At 30.0% G+C, this 14,921-nt stretch overlaps 2 protein-coding genes across 2 annotated transcripts; both read left to right on the forward strand.

The window, feature by feature from the left end:
- The first annotated feature begins 1,702 nt into the window (after positions 1 to 1,702).
- LOC137827066 (autophagy protein 5) lies at positions 1,703 to 9,641 on the forward strand. Its single transcript, XM_068633277.1, has 8 exons — positions 1,703 to 1,936; positions 2,018 to 2,142; positions 2,233 to 2,299; positions 3,040 to 3,129; positions 4,271 to 4,358; positions 5,986 to 6,129; positions 6,582 to 6,713; positions 9,206 to 9,641. Exons 1-8 carry the CDS (start codon positions 1,835 to 1,837, stop codon positions 9,505 to 9,507), a joined length of 1,050 nt encoding a protein of 349 aa, XP_068489378.1. The 5' UTR covers positions 1,703 to 1,834; the 3' UTR covers positions 9,508 to 9,641.
- An 860-nt stretch (positions 9,642 to 10,501) lies between these two features.
- Positions 10,502 to 11,676, forward strand: LOC137824397 (probable glutathione S-transferase). The gene is made up of 2 exons (XM_068630031.1): positions 10,502 to 11,080; positions 11,163 to 11,676. Exons 1-2 carry the CDS (start codon positions 10,760 to 10,762, stop codon positions 11,505 to 11,507), a joined length of 666 nt encoding a protein of 221 aa, XP_068486132.1. The 5' UTR covers positions 10,502 to 10,759; the 3' UTR covers positions 11,508 to 11,676.
- Positions 11,677 to 14,921: the final 3,245 nt, after the last annotated feature.

Here is a 14,921-nt window from a genome sequence, read left to right on the forward strand (position 1 = left end):
TATGATTAGTTATATTATATAATTGAAATTTATATTTCTAAATAAAAATATATTATTCTTTAATCATAATTTTTCATTTTTTAAAATAATGATTCTTTTTGGTTAAATTTGATAGTATTTTTATTTTTAAAAATTGTATATGTTTTTAAAATGAGTTATATATATTTTTACAATTTTCGTTGTATACAAATTTTATATAATATTTTTTAATTTGAATTTCATAAAATTAAAAAAAAAATATAATAATTATTTATATCCATAATATTAAAACATATTATTATTATTATTATAAATAAATTGAAATTAAAAATAATAAAAAATGATCTATAAGGTAAAAGTAATAGTTTATAATTTATAAACTATAAGAAGTTTCTTATAACTTATAATTTAGAAAAGTACTTTATAACTTAAAAATTAAAAGCTCTTAAAATGAGGTATTTTTTATTTATTTATTAAACATTTGAAGTTAATTTGTAAGGTTAGTAAGGACTACACTATTTATCATCCTACTATCATCATTTTGCCATTTAAGTTTCGCCCATATTTTACTACTTCTTTCATTTTTACACATTTTACCATTTTGTTACATATGAAACAAAATCATGATATACGATATAAACTTATACGGTGTTGTTGTAATTTTTTACAAAAATGATGTCAATTTTTTACCAATATGACGGTGACACGTGGAAAAATAAAAAGTAAGTTGATAAAATGTAGGATAAAATGTAGAATTTGTTTTGAAAGGTAACAGTAAAACGTATAAAAAGAAAACTTGATGAATAAAAGAAACTTGAAAAATACGAACAGTTAAATGAGAAAACGTGCTACAAAGTATATATATTTTTTCCTTTCAAAGCATAAGTAATACGAATTATAAATACTAGCGAAAATACAGAATGTCTGTATTTTTTTATTTTTATTGTTAACATTTTTTAAATTATAATATTATTATAACAATAATTCTTAATTTAATAGAATAAATAAATAAAAATAAATGAAAAGTTAATCAATTTAATAAAAAGGAGTAAAATAAAAATATGGAAAAAAAGTTAGTTAATAAACTGTTACATATTCAAAATTTAAAATTAGTAATTGTTTTTAATAAAATGATAAAATATAAATTTTAAAAATAAAATAAAACAGTTTTTAATTAATTATAAAAATAATTAGTTATTTATTAAATATTTAAAAAATAATTAGTTATTTATTAAATATTTAAAAAATAATAAAATCACTGAAATGTCTAAAATAAAACAATAAATATTAATATAAAGATAAAATTGATAAACATAAAAAAAATAAAAATAAAAAATCCTCTATATATATAACTATATATATATAATTATAGATAAAATATCCAATCTATTAAAACAAAGGTGTTTAAATGTAAGAATAAAAAAAAAGTTCAACAGTGACTAAATTCATACGTATCAAACTCACTCAAGTTTTGAACTTTGTCTGTATCAACAAGAATAAAATAAAATAAAATAAAATAAAAAAACTCTAGACTAAGATAGCCACATTTATTTATCAGATTCCACAATATTTATTTAAAAAGTCTAATATTTTTAATGTAATTTTATATTATAAAAATAAATATTTAGTATAAATAATAAATTGTAATTAGATAATAATGTAAAGTTAAAATATAGTATTTTCTATCTCTAAATATTGTATAAGAAATTCTAAAATTTTGTTTGTTGTAAAAGATGAGTGAGAAACTTAACGGAAAAGGCAAGGTGAGCGATCTGATGAAAGTGGTAGAAGAAGTGGAGCGAATGAAGTTAAAAGTAGAGAGAGTGAGAGAGAAATAGAAAGAGATCTGAAAGAGATGAGCTCGGCGCAGAAGCAGGTGTGGGAAGGGGCAATTCCTCTGCAGATTCACCTCCACGAATCTGAAGTCACCACTCTCCCTCCTCCTCCACCCGCTCTCGTATTCTTCTCGCGCCACACTCTTCCTTTTTTCCGTAGGGTTTTTCATCTCACTCAATTAATCGCTTCGTTTCGTTTTCAGGTGTTGGCCCCTCGGATAGGGTACTTGCCTCTGTTGATTTCGCTCGTAAAGCCTCACTTCAGCAGCACGCTTCCCCCTGGACTTGACGCCGTTTGGTTTGACTACAAAGGCCTCCCTCTCAAGTGGTGCGATTACAATACAATGCATTCTCTCGCTGTTTTTCCATTATCGCATTGCGCTGATTGTTTTTATTTTTATTTTTATGCCTTGTGCAGGTATATACCCACCGGTGTTCTTTTTGATCTTCTGTGCGTGGAGCCGGAGAGACCGTGGAATTTAACGGTAATTACTTTCTGATTTTGTTTTGGTTTTTCTGTTTAGTCAATTTGACCTACCTATCATTTTCTGTTGGAATTTCATTTTGTTTCGTCTGTTTAGTTTGTTCGGTAGGAATTGGCTCATTTAGATTTTGATTGCAGGAAGCAAGTTTAACACGAGAGTTTAATTTTAGTGGCTATGAACTCCTAGGTTAAAATCATTGTCGGTATGACTTTAAGGTAGTTGTTGTAAAATTTATTAAAATTATCTTATTACGACGTTGGTTTGTGATTGGATGACATTTTTTTTTCTCTTAAGTAAAGCATCTGTAGTTTATTCCATATTTTGAGTAGAGTTTAATCCGTATGTTGCTGTTAGTGTAATCTTTTTTTGAAAAAAACCAGCATCCAATAGGAACTCTTCTTGCTGCCTCATGATATTAATAATTAGGATGTTGTGACGATACAGGAAATCCTATTGGATGACTTCATAGAAATTAAATTCCGAGTTTCATATATTCATGTGATTGTAGCCCTATGTCCTGTGAAGGCTACCTTTTAGATTTCTTTCCAATTCATCTCTTGGTGTTGTTATTGAAGAAACAAAGAAAGAGCCTTAACTAGGGGAAGCAAATAAAAGTAAGAGTGCTTAAAGAAATTAGGATTGATTTACTACTGACATTTTAGTGGCCCTTGTAGAAATAATCTTTCCACATGTTCAGCTATATTCGATCTCAATTTCTGTACCCTCTGATTGATTTATAGGTACACTTTAGAGGATATCCAAGTAATGTATTGCTTCCTTGTGAAGGTGAAGATAGTGTAAAGTGGAGCTTTATTAACTCACTGAAAGAGGTCAGTTGTGTGATATCTGCTTTATGTGTTCCTGCCTTTATGATGGTACTTTATTGATTTATAACATGATGCTTCATGCCAGTTAAGCTTTTCAAAGAAGGTGCTTATGCCCTCAAACATATGCATTTGGTGTTATTTCGATTGATCAAGTCAGATTCTTGTCATATTTGTTTATATGAAGCTTTAAACAGATCTCACCTGAGTCTGAGACATGGTTTATTGGTATAGGATAGTAAGGAAAATATTGGAACTTGATTAAATTGAAGACTTATTGAGGATTTGTTAAGGTAATAGTGGTTTGTTTTTGCTGGATTGGTATGATGTTTATGGACCAAGTTAGTTTGTTGTTTGACTGCTATAAAGTGTGCTTTAATGATAAAAGTTAATGTATTGTTTGGGTTTTCTGGAATATCCTAGATAGAACCCACTGCACCTTTCAAAATTAGGAGTTCTCTCATCAAAGCTATGTTGTTTTCAGGTCTTTGATCTCAGTAGCGGGTCAAAATAGGTATTTAGTAATAATATGCTAAGGTGATGGGAATCCAGAAAATAAATTCTCAATGAGATTAGTTTTATTGAATTGAAGAGAGCTCAAGGGCTATTATAGAAGTAAAAAAAGAAACCAGAGCCTAATCTCCTTGGAGAAAGTTTTCTCTTCCCTGCAAAATACATAATAAACTATGATTTCCCACAACTGACCCCCTATTATTCTCTCTGCTTACTATATTTCCCTTTTATCACATGATCCCCCATCCCCATCTACTTTTTCAACCTCAGTTATCTGGCTCTCCACAAGGCCCTTCTTGTTCCTTCTAGAATAAACCCTCCATGTTGTGTTCCTTTTCTGACTATCCACAACTTTCTTAATTCATAGGCTAATAAAGTCACCGGCTATGTTTTGCTACCAAACCTTAATCTCTAAGTTAGACTAGAATCCAAAAGAAGCAGCAGTTAGTGCACTAACTTGCAGAGCAGGGGATATTCCAGCTAAATTTGGTTGTGTAGGACCGTTGGTAGGGAAGTGGGATATTGCATTCATTCAATTTTAAGTCCCCAAAACTTGTTATTTTTTGTCCCATTGGCAATGCATGTGAGATGTTAAATTTTCACTGTCACTACCTGAATTTTAATTTTGATGCAGGCTGCATATGTAATAAATGGGAATAGCAAAAATGTCATGAACATGTCTCAACCTGATCAGGTGGAGCTCTGGAGCTCTGTTTTAAATGGTACAGTTGTTAATTACCTAATAATAAATCTGGTATTCTGTTTCTCTTTGGGATTCCCTTGTGTGATTTTATGTTCTACCTGTAAAATGTTGGGAGGTGGATGATAGGACTTTTAGTTATTTCAATCAAATAGATTGTTAGCATGTGAATGTTAAGCAAAATAGGATAAATATAAAACGTAGGACCTCAGTTGGTTTTTGTTACTGATAGTTAATTTGAGGGAATAGAGCGAGAGAAAGAGCGATACTTCATTTGCAATTCTTTTCAAATTGTCACTTTGATTCAGAACCAGATGAGAGAGAATATGATATAAATAATATATAAATATAAATACAATTTCCTGCTCTTTAAATGTTTCTTTACATTTATGATCCAGTTCCTGTTATAGATATAGTGCAATTATTTTCAAGTAGTGTGATTGTTGAGTTACTGACTTACTCTTGTTTGTGTGCTGGTAGTGCTGTTTAAGAGGCCCCATAGTTATTTTGGTGGCAATTCAATATGAGTTAGCAAGGTGGATGATAAATTTCTGTTGCGAAGTTTGTTCCCGCAAAAGCTTCACATTCATTCTATATTTAGTAAACATAAAGGCAAATTGGTTATTTTTAATAGTCTGACCCCACCAATGGATGGTTACATTGCATGCATACTTATTTCCTTCATTTTTCTTCTGCTGGTGAATGAGGCAATGCAAGCCAATTCTTTGTAATTTTCAGGAATCTAGATAAGGTCACAAATGTAATCTGGGTCAGATTAGAATTGAACCTGAGGTTATCATTTATCAAGCTTGAGGTTGGTTTGTTTGGGATAGCCAAGGGTTGTTCAATAAAGCTTGGTTTCACTTGTGAATAGGCCAAACTCGGGTATCTCATCTCAAACATTATGAGTGTGTTGATGCACATTGAATTACAGTTCAAGTTTTCATTTTGTCTAGTGTTAGGTGATTGATATACAACATTGGGAATTTGGTGCTGTGTTATTTTATGCATATAAATATTAGAAAGAACAATGTGAATTTAAATATACACAACTGCTATATAGTATTTATTTTGCGTTATGAAAAGGCGCAATATATTTTTTAATTATTTTAATAGCTATCATTTAATTATTTTTTATGTTCTATTTTGTTTATTTATTATATTATATAATGGGAAGTGTTATTAACACACTTTCTAGCACTTTCATTGTAATTATAACTTGTTGAAATCTACAAAAATTAGCAGAGCTTCATTAATGTGAGATCCACAAAATTTTGGGTTTTCCAACAAATTCTGACCAATGAGGGAGTGTGTTCCTAGCATTTATTCTTGTACAGTATTAAAAAAACATTATAATTTGATAGTTTTATTAATATTATAGTGAATGCTGATATAATTGTCTCGTTATTCTGACACCCACGGTAAAAAATGAGCAAGGGACCATTGTTGAATATTTTTGAGTGTTCATCTATCATTTGTGCAGTTGCACTTGTGTCATAGTCGGTTATCAGTGTGAGAGTGGATGGAGTGGGTTAGGATAATTTGATCGACTTTACATTCTGTCCAGTATTTCATCTTTTCTTTTGTTTTGTTTTGTTGCCCTTTGATCTTAGACTTGTGTCAAAAGTCAGCACTCATTTGCATTGCAGGTAATTTAGAAATTTATCGGCGGGTAGCATCTAAGCTTAAGCTTGGAACATCTGAAGATGAATATACTGAAAATGTTAGTTCAGTCTTGATTAAATCTCCACAAAGTACAGGAGATGCTGATGTTACTGGACAAGTTAAAACTGGTGAGCAACATGTACTAGTTTGTGTGCCAATTTGGCTTGCTGTATTTTTTCCTCTTCTTTATGGAAGTTTTCATGTCTACACCCTCGTTTCTTTTTGATAATATTTCGTTCTTTTTCTATAAAGATTACTCTTATTATCTGTAAATTCAAAATTCCTAGCACAGGCGAGTAGTCTCTTTCCTCATGGATCTTTTGAACATTTACAAAGTGGATTAACCCAATTCTGAGTGCGTTATGGGCTTTCAACTTGCCCTTTTAAAAACGATATATGTATGGTGTGATCATATGTAAAGGTTGAGAGCTATCACTTAGACTACTTTGTTTTACTTGATTCTTTCTTATTTTTATCTTTAATTTCTAATTGTACTTAAAACTGTAATACTGTATATGAGCATGTTTACCAATGCCTCTTGATAAACTTATTTTTTGCGGTTAACATCTGTCTTTTGTAGGTAGGATTCCTGTTCGTTTATATCTATGGACAGTCAATGAGGAGTTTGATGATTTTGAAGATGCTCCTCAAATTGATAATTGGGACAAAGTCTCATATATCAATCGTCCTGTTGAGCTTCATAAGGAAGATGGTAAGTCGTGTCTTGTAGGGAATCCCCTTTTGTAACTTCTAAATTGATTGATTTCTATGGTTTTTCTTCTTTTTTTCTTGTATGAGAATAGTTGTCATGTTGCCAATGGTGCATGATGGGTGATGGTGTCAGGGCAAAATCAGCCATAGTTTTGTGAAGGATGGAGTAGTGGGTAATGGGGAAAGGAGGACAGTTATGTTAGAGAAAAAAAATAACAAACACATAAAAACTAAATAAAAGGACCTAGTATTTTATATCAGGAGCTATAACAAAATAATAAATGTTTCCTTTTAGGAAAAAATAACCAATCATTAAAGGCAATTTATCAATAGTGCGAATGAGGCTCAAATGTATGGACTAAAATGGAAAAGAACAGAGAACCACAGCTGAGGATTTGCTCGCATGTTGTGTCCTGAGAACTTAGTAATAAAAAGCCAAAGAATACAGTTTTGTAAAAAAAACGAGTTAAAAATGAATTGAAGAGCAATTAGCTGAGACAAAAAAAGAATACAAGACATATAATGTATGGAAAGGACAGATAAAGTAAGGAAAATACAAAGAATATACTATAGAGTAATAAGATGAATAATAAGCATACTGAAGCATGGTAAACTCTCCATGCATGGATGTTTTCATGGTGGTTGCACCGAGAGATGCCATGCTTGCACCATTGGTTGCTGCTATCCACAGCATATTTATCTGGCGTATTGCCTTACCTGACAGTTCTCATCTTTGGTGAGAAAAGATTATGTTAGTAACTTAGTAATAGTTGGTAGACCTAAATGCTACTTTTCTGGGGGCTTTTCTTTACGTTATGGAAGTTTTAGACACTTGTTAGGTGTTGAGTCATTTAGTATGGTGGTTTATATAAATCATTAATCTTCCTTTCACGGGGTTTGTGTGATCATTGTGCTTGTGCTTATATCATGTCTCTGTTCACCTTATTTTTTGCTTACATCTTGATTGAATTCGGCTGTGTCTTGATCACACAAATGAATATTTACGTGTTATTATTTGAAGTGAACAGAAAATATAATTAATTAAGCTAATATTATATTCTCTTAAAGGATAACTTGAAAAAGGGAAAGCGTAGAGAAGATAATAAAACTCAAATCTCAGTTTCCTTGATTATCAATTCAAACAATCCCCGGCCTTGATAGCAAACTATCTTTTATCTCAGATTAATGGAAGAAACATGTTTACAATTATTGTATTTGTTAACCAAGTTGCTGCAAAATAACGTACATCCACACAAACTTCTTTTTATTTGCTACCAAAACAGTTCATGATTTATTAAGATCTGTCAATTATTTATTGTCCAAGTAGCAGAAGTGGTATAGCTCCTATCTCGGTCACTGGAGGCATATGAACCTCTGAAGTGCTTGACACCTGTATTGATTGAATGCCACAGGCTACATTGGGGAAATAATAAAATTAAAGCGAGCTTACATCTTTTGAAAGTAAATTGCTAATTTTCGGAAAAAATTATGAATAATTTGCGTTATTACGAGATTAGGCTCTAAATTGGTGTATTTTGAGGTTTATTGCCCACTTTAGAGAAAGATTCTGTTCACCAATGGAAATTCATAAAAACGTGCTTAAATATGTACAGTTAAAACTTATGTCAATCAGAATGTCTAAAAACGTGCTTAAATATTTTTGTTAACACTATATCTTCTGTCACGATTTTAGTTACTGCCAGAGTTTTTTCTCTCTTGGGGATGGGAGTCGAGATTTAAACAATTTGATACTTAGTGCACACTAGAGATAAACATGCATTAGTTTAGAAAGTTTGGATACAAATAGAATATGACGTGACAACCTTTAACTATCATAGGATACCATATATAACTTGTATACATTTATCATAAAAACGCAGATCTCATGTCGTGGATGCAACGTAACATACATAATGTAACTACATCTATCACAAGAACACGTCTCTTGCTGAACGGTTAATTGCATTTTTTTGTTCCTTTATAATGATTAATGTATGATTTTGGTCTGCTAATAGTATTTTTGTTCTTCTTAATGCCCTTACGTTCATATTTTATACGCAAATATTTGATGGTTTTGGACAAATTTGGGTTATGAAATGATTTGAAAGATTCAAAAGTGAATAATTTTATGAAATCTGAGATTTTGTAAAATGTGTTTCAAAAAGCGAGGAAATTTGGGATTTTCTTATATTGGGTGAAATATGATATTTTTACTAGTCATTTTTTTTCTCTAATTATTGTGATATTTTCATCTATAAAGGTAGAAAAATTCAAAATATAGAAGTGAAAAAATTGTAAAATGCCAGCTAGTTGTATTCAGAGTGTCTGCAGGTGTCTCTCATGGGTATGGCTTGTATTGAAGTGTCCATGCATCCTTTGCCATTCCTCTGTCTCTGCTTAAATTGATTGCAATTAATCGAAATTGTCATTTTATTGTTAGCATAATCTTTACTTTACTACAATTCAACTGATATATTTGTCTGTTGCGTGCAGGTAAATACTTTAGTTTAAATGATGCGGTTAAAAGAATATTACCCGAGTTTTTTCCGGAAAATTCCTTTGTAATTGAAGGAAATACAAACATTAACCAAAGTGGAGAAGAGGGAGAAAGATCATCTGATCCCGGGTCATCTTGCAACGCAGCTGAGATTGCTGAAATCAAATTTGTTCGCATTCAAGGGATAGAACCAGTTTTAGATATACCTTTTTCTTGGGTGGTTAACAACTTTGTGAATCCTGAGTATTTTCTTCATATGTGCGTATGCTTAAAAGTTAATGCCAATGCCGTGCAATAGGGATAAATTTAGTTTTGTTGGGTATAGATTTACTAGAAAAAAATCAGAAGGTGCAATTTTTTTTTGTATATAAAATGTACAAAACGGTTTCTTATCGTATTTATTTCATAATTCGATTGCTATTTTCCAGTGCAGAGTGTAGTAATTGTTGACAGATCGATTTTTTTTTAACTCCAATTAATGTTACTGCTGTTTCCCTGCAAAATTGGCTGTTTCAGTTCTGTATTTCCCTTTGCGTCACAAAATTTTGGGTTGTCCAATTTTTCTGTAATTAAGCAAAGTATGCCTTTATTTTTGAACTGTTAGTCAATTAATTATGCAAAGAGAAATGCTAACAATAGTCTTTATCACTAAGAAATATTTTTTGTCATTGATTGAATTTGACATGGCCAAGATTGAAGCATTTACAATATTTGGTTTAACAGACGGTTTCATCGTGGTTAATAGAAAGACTGGAGTATAGTGGTGTGAGAGGCCTATTCGTTGTTATTTTTAAAGCTGAAAAATTTATGTTAAAGCATAAAATAATTCATGCAAACTTTAATATTTAACCCGCACCAAAACTTTCTTTTTCAGTATATTTTAATATTTTTTTATTTGGTGTCTTAAATAGGCAGATAATTTATATACACCAAATCAGAGAATTATATATATATATATATATATTAAATTAAATTAATTGTCAAATTCATTAATAATATCTTATGTAAAGGCGTCGTTGAAATAGTTTTTGTAACCATGTAATATTCTTTATAAGCAATTAAATTATATATTAATTATTAGATTAATTGTTTAATTATAAAAATTTGGAGAACTGAGTCTATGTTTAAATTTTATAGAGATTAAAATTACATATTTATGAAAGTATAGGAAACAAAATGGATTTAAGCATTTTAAGTTATAAAAATTATATAACTACTTAACCCTTTTAACCTTATATTGTTGATAAAAAAACTACTTAACCTTCTGCCGGCCATTTGATACTACGTCCATTCCCACCCCACGCCAAATTTTCAGTGACATCTCCCAAAAGGCTGTTGAAACCAAAACACAGAAATTTACACTTACAAGAAGATTATAGTAACATTGTGAGTTACACGAAGCTAATAACATTGTAGGCATTGTGAACATTCCAAAGACTTCATCTAGTATAATTGTTCACTATAAATCTACACTTCCCTCACATTTTCTTGTCACCTCAGAACAAATAACAAGCAAAAGAAAGGAAAGAAATCAGATTCAAGAAGATATCATGTCAAAGGGTGACCAGGTTGAGATTTTAGACTTCTGGGCTAGCCCCTTTTGTGCTAGAGTGAAAATTGCTTTGGAAGAGAAAGGGGTGAAGCATGTAGACAGTGAAGAGGATTTGTTTGGGGCAAAGAGTGAACTTCTCCTGAAGTCAAATCCCATTCATCAAAGAGTTCCTGTGCTATTGCACAATGGCAAACCTATTGCCGAATCTGCTATCATAGTTAGCTACATTGATGAAGTCTGGCCTTCCAAATCCCTGCTTCCAACTTGTGCTTATGATCGTGCCCAAGCCAGATTCTGGGTTGATTACATCGACAAAAAGGTTAGTTGCCTCATTCTCACTGTGTGCTGAAATTTGTTTGTGTGTGTATATGATTATGGATGGTTACTTGTATGCATGGAAGGTGTTTGAAACTGGGAGGAGCGTGTGGGCAAGCAATGGAGAAGAGAGAGAAGTGGCGACTAGGGACTTCATTGAAGTTTTGAAGCATCTTGAGGAAGCTCTTGGGGAGAAGGAGTATTTTGGTGGTGATGGCTTTGGGTATGTGGACATCATAGCCATTTCTCATTCAGCTTGGTTTTTTGCCTATGAGAAGTTTGGGGACTTCAAAATTGAAGACCATTCACCAAAGTTCTCAGCTTGGATTAAGAGGTGTTTGCAAAGGGAATCTGTTGCCAAAGTTCTGCCAGACCCAGAGAAGGTCTACCAGTTTGTTCTTCACTTCAGGAAGATGTCAGGACTTGATTAATGAACTATGAATGCTTGGTTTGCCTCATGGCAGTGAATGGTGGTGCTGCCTTGTTACTGGTTTTTCTCATTGTATTAGAATTTGCTGTTTTAGTTTTTAGCCAACTCTGATACGATGATGGCTTGAATTAAAATAAGGGAAATAAGGAGTAATAATATCATCTGGGTGTGCTTTTCAACTACGTTTGTAACTTTAAAAATTATCTTTTAGATATATATAAAAAAAAAATTATTACATTGATCACATCTACTACTAACTTTTTAAGTCATCTTTCACTCTCTCACAATCTATTTTTTTTTTCTTCCTTTTTATTTTTTTTGATCCAAATGAATTATAAATTAAATGGAAGAAATTGAGAATATGGAAGAGAAGAAAATGTGGAAGATAAGGTAAAGATTGAAATTGTTTGCATGATTCCATCTAGTTTTTTTTCTTCAAAAGATTTTCAAAATATTTTACTTATTGTATTCTTTCACTAAAAAAAAATCATGCCATAGAAATATTTTTTTTTTAAAAAAGTAATTAGTTGCTATAGTGACTAAAGTAAAAACTATTTTAGACACTAAAAAAATTTTGATTTCTAAATTAATTTATGTTATTATTAAATGGTTTCTAACTTATATCTAATTAGCCATCAAAGTTTTTGTTACCAAATTTATAATCTAAATAATTAGTAGTTAAAACTTTGGTTACTAATTAGATACCAATTTAGAAATCATTTAACAATAATATAAATTAATTTAGAAACTAAAATTTTTTAGTGTCTAAAATGATTTCTAATTTAGTCACTATAGCAACTAATTAATTTTTATTTCTAAAATTAGTTTCTATTTCATGATGTTATAAAATAATTTTCTTAGATCCAAGCATTTAAATAATTTCTAAATTGAATTTAAAAATAATAATAACTGAAAAAAACAGCTTTAAATGAATTCTAAACTAAATTTTAAAATTTTAAATAACATTTAAAAAAATTCTTAAAAGCTATAAAATCAAACATTTACACTCACATAAACAGAACATTAGTTAAAATCTATAATACTTAACAATTAAACTTTTATAAAAAAAATTAAAATTTCTTATGCTAGAGTAAAGGTCCATTTATTGAAAAATTATGAAACTGGAATTAGTGTGGGCTCAAATGTCAAAAAAAAATATTTGATTGAATTGGAATTGATTATTGAATTGGTAGAAAATAGAGTGAAAGTTAGGCATCTTTTTCTAGACTTCTCCATGAACCATACTATATTAACTTATTATTCCTATGTTAATTTTTTTATGAATTTTTTATATATTATATTTTAAAATCAGTGACTTGTTGAAGACTCATATAATGGACTAAGTTAGAACAATTACATGTGACACAATCCGGATAAGCCCAAAAATGTGTTGGCTTAATCCATTGAGATTAGGTTGAATTCACAGCTCTGATTTTGATCCATGTGATTCACTATTTTTGAGCTCTCAGAATTCCATATTTCAGACTGAAAAGATACTCTGATCATCGTTTCCTTTGGGCAGAGATATACTTTTCATGCATGCATGCATAGGTTTTTTGAAAAATTAATTAATATGAAAATAATCGAGAATATTTATAAGAGTATACAATTCAATTCAAATGGGTATTGTTTTCTTGTTGTGGGAGAATGCACCCCACCTATCACAAATATAATTAACAAACCATTTAGTATTATTGTCTTGCATGATGAAATCTTAATCCATTTATACATGTTCTAATTTTTTGTATCCTTCAAATTGTAGATTCATTATAGAAATTTAATTATAATATAATGTTTGGTATAGTGTATGACAACATTGTTATACATCTTACTGATTTGATTCTAAAACTTTGTTTCTCCCAAAATATGTTAAACAAAAATGATGCAAGATTGTTTGGTAAAGAAAAATGTTATACGAATTAACTCATTAAAAATAAAATAAAAAAATTACAAATTTTTGAAGGGATTAAAGCTTAACTAAACTTATTTTTGTGTGTTTGAACCTTCCCTAGAAATCGGTTAGTGTCTTTCACAGTTTTCCACTGCATGCATGCATGCGTCAATGATTTTGGTAAATTGGTTGTGTTTTGGAGGCACAAATGCTACTCAATGCACAATGTAATTAAACGCTATGCTTTTCTAAAAATTAAATTATCTTATATAAGTTATAACAAGTATCCCACTAATTAAAGCTCAAGTTAAAACTTGATTTTGGTCGAATTGAAATATAAAATTCTTTTGTATTTGTTACTTAAATTGACTAAAACCATCATTCTTGTACTCTTTTTTTCACAAACAAGTCATGTTCATGTAAGGAAAATCTACCTTTAAAAAGCTATTATAATTTGAAACATCTAAATTACAATGTGTAGGTGATTTTAGTTTCCTTATCTGAACAAGAGTGAAGTCAAAATACAATTTAAACGTGATTTTAAAGTATCTCTTGAAAATCTTAAATAGACTAAAAATAATGTTTACTTGATTTTGCAAAAATAAATAAATTATACCAATTTTATGATAATAAATTATACTTAAATTCACTTTTTCATATGATATTAAAATTTATTTAATAAATTTATTTAAGTTTATTATATCATTTATTATCGATTCATTATAAATCATATGTTTAATCTCACATATTTCAACATGAAAAGATATAATTATTATCTTACAAATAAAAATAAATTAAACTTAAACTTATTTTTAAATCATATATACATACGGAAAAAAACTAATAAAAATGAAATTGTTGTAGATTAGAGATGGGAGAGTAGGAAGAAAAAGCAAAGAAAGCATAAACTCATAAAAGAGAAAAGCACCAAATGATGCATTCATGAAAGGGAAAAAGCATGTGAGAGAAACGTAGTTTAAGATGATTGAAAAAGCATGAGATAACTTATAAGAGATCATGCTATGCCAAGTGGATAGCTTAATTCCTTCACGTGGCAAAAGCTGGTCCCACGTGGGTCCCACTTTTAACCTAATTAATTTATTCTCCATGTGCTCAAACTAATGCTTCTACCTAGTTTCTTCTCTACTTTTCCTTCTTTATATTTTCCTAAATCTACAATATTGCTAATTTTAGAAACTATGTATCAACGCTAACTTTCAATTTTCTTTTTATCTCGCATTAACAATTCATACACTCAATCTTATTAAGTATTTTATAAATTTCAATCTTTCGAGTTTTAATTAAACAATTTTATTTTATAAAGTATTTCAAATATTTTCTTATTTTTCGTTATCGTTTGATCAATTTGTTTTTTTATGGTGTCCTTGAATTTTTCATTTAATTTTTTTTCCTCTCCAAAAACAAGTTCATGGTAATAAAAATTTTCAATAGATTAATTGAAATGATTGTAAGTTTAGAAAATGATTGACATGCAACAAATGTGAAAGGTAGAACCGTTTGTTC

Source organism: Phaseolus vulgaris, chromosome 8 (genome assembly GCF_000499845.2).
Source record: "Phaseolus vulgaris cultivar G19833 chromosome 8, P. vulgaris v2.0, whole genome shotgun sequence".
Classification (NCBI taxonomy): domain Eukaryota; kingdom Viridiplantae; phylum Streptophyta; class Magnoliopsida; order Fabales; family Fabaceae; genus Phaseolus; species Phaseolus vulgaris.